This window comes from Sinocyclocheilus anshuiensis, unplaced genomic scaffold (assembly GCF_001515605.1).
Source record: "Sinocyclocheilus anshuiensis isolate Anshui unplaced genomic scaffold, SAMN03320099.WGS_v1.1 scaffold58, whole genome shotgun sequence".
Lineage (NCBI taxonomy): Eukaryota > Metazoa > Chordata > Actinopteri > Cypriniformes > Cyprinidae > Sinocyclocheilus > Sinocyclocheilus anshuiensis.
In genome coordinates, this window is record NW_015547688.1 from 1969349 (window position 1) to 1975941 (window position 6593).

The following is a 6593-nucleotide window of genomic DNA, read 5'->3' on the forward strand; positions in this document are numbered from 1 at the left end:
TCAAACAGCAACATTACAGACTAACTAAAGTTGAAAAAGTGAAAAAGCATAATAGGACCCCTTTAATTAACTCCGCACCTTCATGGCCAGCACCCTAGAGGCCACCTGAGAAGAACTGAGACGCCGCAGGAAGTAGTCCAAGACTTCACATGTGGTCTGTTCATCAGCCTTAGGACCCAGAAGTAGGTCCTGGAGCCGTCCAAGAAGCTGCCGCTGTTTCTGCTGCCTCTGACAGGGAAAGATGAGGAGAAAACCAAAAAATACAGTAAAAACAGAAATTATTTTTTTTTATATATATATTTTAAAATGTAATTTATTCCTGTGATAGTAAAGCTGAATTTTCAGCATCGGCAAGGCTGAGGGATAGTTAGAGCCTAAATAGTTTCCTAAATTCAGTTTGAATTTTTCTGGATTCCGTTTGAATTTTTCTCGACTCCTTTTTAATAGTTAAATTAAATTGTATTAATTAAAAAGCATGTCTTATTAATTAAAATCATGAAACTCATACATTTTCACATCAATTTATTAAAAGTTTAACAAATATTACATGTTTAGGGCCCTGTGAAATGTTTTATTTTTTCTCACCATATTATTTATATTTTTTATAATTTACCAAATTCTGTGTTTTAGTATGCCTAATTATTTGAATGCATAAAACAACTTAATTTATTCATTTTGTTTTTCTTAAAGTAGCCTTGTGATTTTTTTTTTTCCTTCAGAGATTCTGTGTTGTGTATTTACATTTTTCTGGTTATCAAATGAAGGCATAAAACATTAATTTAATTTATCATTCTTCAAATCAAACCGGACTTTTATTTTGACTGGTTGCCGTGAATACCTTTACAGTTCTGTGTATGTGATATGACGCTAGTTTTACTCAAATCAAACGCTAAAATGCTCATGAAGTGACTCTCAGAGCAGTTCTGGAGATGTGTTTACGTCCTCATTTAGTGAGACGGCAGAAGCTGAAATCACTGCAAGTGTCACGCCATTCATTAACAGAGACACGCAGAACATGCAGGATTCATATTTAAATCGACTTTTGCGGCTTAATATTTACAGATACTAGTCCATATCGTGATTTGATTTAAGTGTAATGACCTACTTTTGATTAATTCATTCAAAATTTGACAAATTCCGTGACATTCCACGTTAAACTGTGAATTCTGTTTTTATGACTGGATAAAGACTACACTGCGTAATTTTCCCGCTATTCATGCGGCCACTTGCCTGTTGTGAACATAAAATATCTTACATACCACCACTGGTGAACGAGCCAGTGTAATGCAAATACAGTATATCTGAAAGGTCTTGCGAGGACATCGTCACGTTCTCACGAGACCAGTCAGATCTCGCGAGACACATCGGATCTCGCGAGATCTTGTGCCACGACTCACGAGATCTCGTCACACCCCTAATCTTTATGATATATTATTTTATCATAATACATGTGTTTTTATTTATCATATTTATTTATTTGTATATATTTTGCATTTTGGACCAACCTAACCCTATCAATGTGTAAATTACTACAGTAAGGATTTGAAAAAATGGTCATATAAAACTTTGGTTTAAGATTCCTTGACTAACATTACAAGACGACTTCAGGAGAAAAAAAATATTTAAAAAAGACCACCAATGTGCAGTCATGGCTGAGTTTTACCTGTCTTTTCTTTGCTCGCTGCTCTTTACTCTCTCCTTCCTCCTCATCATCAACAGAGGAGGAGTCATCAGCTGCATCGTGGAGGAGGAATTCACAGAGGCACTGAACGGGCAGCACATCCAAGGACCCTTCACTGGACTGGACGAGATCAGCCAGCCACGGCATAGACTGAGAAGAGGCCTGGATGGACAAAAAATTAGACATTTAGAAAGTCCCTTAAACATGGCTCTTCATAAAGAACAGCTCTGCTAGTATATGAGAGCATGTACTTGTCTCTGGATAATATTGAGCAGGAAGTCGGGGTTGCGGCTGCGGCAGAGAAGATGGCCCAGACGCAGAGACTGGTTCAGACTCTTTACTTGATCCAGGACTTGAGGTGGTGGCCTACGAGGGGGGCCCCTGAGCATAGAATAAAAGACTGGGTCAGTATATCTTTATAAACATCCTAATCTAGTTGTATAGTTGTCTAATACACCTGGCATTGAATATGACAAATATTGTTGTTTCTTTGACAAATTGCTTTGCCCCTCTATTGCAAGTCACATTGCATAGATGTAAATGTTAGATTTTCACTACAGTCACAAAAAGGAAGTCATACTTTGGGTCGAGGCTGGTGAGCTGGGACAGCAGGAGGCTGTTGTTCTCTGTTATGGTCTGTTTGGTGGAGGCGGCTGCCAGGTGGCTCTCAAAGGCCAGGATCTCCTGCCTCTCCTTCTGGGAGATCTGCAGCTCTCTGTTGATCATCTCAGTTTTGGTCTCCTCATCGGCCACCGTGCATGGAGGATAGGAGTAGTTACTGAGAAGAGAGCAAAAGAAAGTGTCAGGTGCCGATATATCCATGAAACCACATTTCAACACGATATGCAGAACACTTACTTTGTCATAACCATTTCCATGAGCATTTTCAGAGTGGGGTAACCATCCCACGCTGCCAAACCTGAAACCATTAACGACAGCGATATGATGGCATTCTAATGAGATGTTACGATGAAATGCAAGTATTGCATCATATCTGGCCTCACCAATTTTCTGTGGGTTGAACGCTGCGACCAAAAGCAGCAGCAGCCAGGCCTTCCAGTAAAGAGTTGATATGGCCAGATTTGGAGGTTGATAGCTGAAATGGAACATTTAATAAAGTATTTCACCTCTCTGAGGAATAAACAGCCCACAAATAGAGTACTGGATGCCAGGAGTGCACAGACCACAATGTAGCTTAAACTTTCAATGCAAATGTGACCCTGGACCACAAAACCAGTCTTAAGTCGCTGGGGTATATTTGTAACAATAGCCAAAAATACATTGTATGGGTCAAAATTATTATTTTTTTTTAATGCCAAAAATCATTAGGATATTAAGGAAAGATCATGTTCCATTAATATATTTTATAAATTTCCTACTGTAAATATATCAAAACTTAATTTTTGATTAGTAATATGCATTGCTAAGAACTTCATTTGAACAGGAGAAAAACTAACTTGGAAGTTTTTAGAATTGCGTGGAAAAACAGTATGTCCAGCTACAGACAGGCTCTAAAAGCTGCCAGGGCTGAGCATATCCACAAACTCATCGAAAACAACCAAAACAATCCAAGGTTTTTATTCAGCACAGTGGCTAGATTAACAAATAACCAGACGCCACCCGATCTAAATATTTCCTCACAGTTTAATAGTAATGACTTTATGAATTTCTTCACTGATAAAATAGATAACATCAGAAATACAATAACAAATGTAGATTCTACAGCGTACAAATATTTTCCTATCCTAACAAACCATACATCAATGGAAAGCTTATCAATGGATGTATAAATCTCAATTTCGAAAAATTGACCCTTATGACTGGTTTTGTGGTCCAGGGTCACAAATAGTCCATGACACCCAGTAATTACTTGGCAATATAAAGCTGATGGATCACTGCATAATACAACAGAAGTGAAACAGCAGGGAGTAAACTCGGTGAAAGGTAAAGGCCATACCCTGCAGGCAGCTGGATGTTTTCTGGGTGATGGTAAGTGCACAGGTTCAGCACAGCATCAATGAGTTGGATCCTCTCGACTCGCAACACTTCCAAGTCTACAGTTCATGATGTGAGAAGACAAACATCACCATACAACCATTTTTAAAAACAGACCACTTCTAAAAATAATCTGAGCTATTTTTAATCGTTAAAATATGTGTCTAAGCAAGAGCACTATCTTACCATCAGACTGAACTCCTGCAGCTCTCTTCACCAGGTGATCGGCCAGCTCCATGGCGTCAGCTGGGCCCAGGGGCAGATCACGAGACAGACCTATCACCAAGATGCGCATCAGCGTGTCCTCCAGTAGAGGAACCTCTGAGCACAGCCGAAGAAAGAAACTAACAAACAAGAGGGATGCTTTAGAATGTATTAAAAACATTTTATCTGTAAGAAGTTTAAGCAGAGATTGACATCTTACTTTCTGTCACTCTCAGGCGGCCAGTTGTCCCATTTGTAATACGTCTCAGGCTGCTCTGTAAAAAGCACTTTGTGTAGACTGTTGAAACACAATGAAACAATCAGTAAAATAACAATCTGCTATATGTAAAGGCATTTACATAGTCTTACAAGCAGCCAGAAAAGTACTAGATTAATTTTAAGGGTCCAACAAGAGTGTTAAATGGTCAGGAAATATCAAATAAATTATGTTTTTGGTGCAATATATCGCTTTAAATTATAAATTATGATACATATGTCCTCTTTAAATTAGTCCTATAGTGTTATTTAAATTAGTCCTAATAGTGTTAATTTATGTTTTCCATCTATTTTGGTATATATGTTTCATAAAGCTGTTTTTCATTTGTATTTTATTTTATTTAAGCTTTAGAATATTTACTGACCATTAACAATAATAACACCAGTCCTACATACAGCTGATTCATACCAGTGCACATAGTCTTTAGGTCCCACTTTACTGATGGTGGGTACCACGGAGTGCAGCCACCACACAGCATCTCTCTGGATGGCAGCAATCTGGTTTTGAAAGGACCTCAGCACCTCCAGATCTGAAATACATATGCATCCTCATTAGCATAAATAGTTTTGAATTTTGTATATATGATGCACTGAGAGAAACAAAAAAAACCTCTTACTCTTCTTCTCTCCTTTGTCCCAGGCGATGCCGGCCTCTTTGACCTGAGCCGTGATCCCCAGCATCATGGACACTGTCAAGAGATCCGTCACTTGGATGACAAAACGCTCCTGAGATGGAAACAAAGAAAATTATGTACAGGCAAAGCATCAAATCACATTTTATACAGATAATAAATACAGCTATATAGCCCTTACTTTAAACTCCATGTCCACATAACTGGCCTCTTTCCTCTCCTGCATGAGGCCTAAACAGAAAGACTGGAAGTTGATCTCATGTTTGGTCTGTTTAATGATTTCCCTGAGCAAGGCGCGCGAGGCCCGCAGGTAGTCATCCTTATTGGTCAGCAGGTCCTGGAACACCATGGCCAGAAGCTGAAACAAAAACAAAAGAAAATGTTATTCAACTTAAGTTCTCGGGTCTCGACTTCATGTAAATAATACATATGTAATACGGCAAAGTTTGATACTTAGGGTTAGGGCTTTTGGAAAGAAGTATTAGCAATAATGACAGTGATTTGTACATGTGCATGAACCCAATAAGGTTGGTTGAAAAGTCACCTTGGGTGCCTGCTCTGGGCTATGTTGCAGAACTGTATGGAGCACTTGCATATTATTGGGATTTCTGGCATTTGACAGCTCGTTAAAGATCACAAACTTCACCATAGTGCCCAAATTATCTCGGTGAGCATTCAAAAGCTCCCTGCAGAACATGAGAAACATTAAAAAAGCATTTCAGCTTTACAGTACTGACTTACAATTATGCAGAGTATAAACTGAGACTTCAGGTCTGAAGGAGTAATGCTGACCTGACACACAGCATGTAGTGGTTGAGGAGAACTTTAGGTTTGAGGCGGATCTTGATGAGGTTCGAGATGACCTCCATGTCGTCTGAGCCGTGTGTATTACAGTTCATGCACAAAGACATCAGAAGATCCTGTGCTGGCCGAGTCAGCTGGAGAATCACCAAACAAAAACAAACCTTTAGGTATGTGGTTTCATACTCTCAGACAATGACGCTTCCTCTCTTTTGTCAACATTTTTGTACCTTAGGATTCTGTAACCACATTTCGAGTCTCTGCACGGCCATCAGTCGGACCTCTTTATAACCACAGGTGGCCGTGAGAAGGCGCAGAAGGTTCCTGGACACGTTATCCATGGGCTGGCGACGGTTCAGCTGGTCCCTCAAAACGTCCAATACATACTCCTCCACACTTTCAGCCAGCTCGTCATACCTGAAGCCGGAGAAATTTGACTATTCTCAACATCAATTTCAATACCACAGAAAAATCTAATACACTACTTAAAGGGATAGTTCACCCAAAAATGAAAGTGTGATGTTTATCTGCTTACCCCCAGGGCATCCAAGATGTAGGTGACTTTGTTTCTTCAGTAGAACGCAAACGAAGATTTTTAACTCAAACCGTTGCAGTCTGTCAGTCTTATAATGGAAGTGAATGGGAATCACGGCTTTGAGAGTCAAAAAAACATACACAAACAAAACCAAATTAAACCCTGCGGCTCGTGACGATACATTGATGTGTAAAGACACGAAACGATCAGTCTGTGCAAGAAACTGAACAGTATTTATATCGTTTTTTACTGTCTTGAGCGTGTCCTGAGCATGTCTTTGAGAGCCGGCGCGTGACACGTCTTCTTCTTCTTCTTCTTCTTGCCTTACGGCGGATCGCAGACTTATAAGTGCATTACCGCCACCTATCTCTCAAATGCACCATTGACACTCGTAATTGAGATTGTAGCTAGAGTGTCAATGGTGCCGTGATTCCCATTCACTTCCATTATATGACTGACAGACTGCAAC

The 6593-nt window shown here is 39.6% G+C and overlaps 1 protein-coding gene across 1 annotated transcript in view; it reads right to left on the bottom strand.

Moving 5' to 3' along the window:
* Positions 1 to 6593, bottom strand: part of LOC107703394 (integrator complex subunit 1-like) — a 39053-nt gene that overhangs the window by 26411 nt on the left and 6049 nt on the right. The window contains exons 7-21 of the mRNA XM_016506006.1: positions 5820 to 6006; positions 5581 to 5726; positions 5333 to 5474; positions 4970 to 5146; positions 4774 to 4882; positions 4566 to 4686; positions 4101 to 4178; positions 3863 to 4020; positions 3639 to 3735; positions 2686 to 2777; positions 2540 to 2600; positions 2262 to 2459; positions 1933 to 2062; positions 1664 to 1843; positions 79 to 228 (exon numbers count right to left, since the gene is read on the bottom strand). Of these exons, the coding sequence (XP_016361492.1) occupies positions 79 to 228; positions 1664 to 1843; positions 1933 to 2062; positions 2262 to 2459; positions 2540 to 2600; positions 2686 to 2777; positions 3639 to 3735; positions 3863 to 4020; positions 4101 to 4178; positions 4566 to 4686; positions 4774 to 4882; positions 4970 to 5146; positions 5333 to 5474; positions 5581 to 5726; positions 5820 to 6006 (2026 nt within the window). The remainder of the gene's footprint in view (positions 1 to 78; positions 229 to 1663; positions 1844 to 1932; positions 2063 to 2261; positions 2460 to 2539; positions 2601 to 2685; positions 2778 to 3638; positions 3736 to 3862; positions 4021 to 4100; positions 4179 to 4565; positions 4687 to 4773; positions 4883 to 4969; positions 5147 to 5332; positions 5475 to 5580; positions 5727 to 5819; positions 6007 to 6593) is intronic.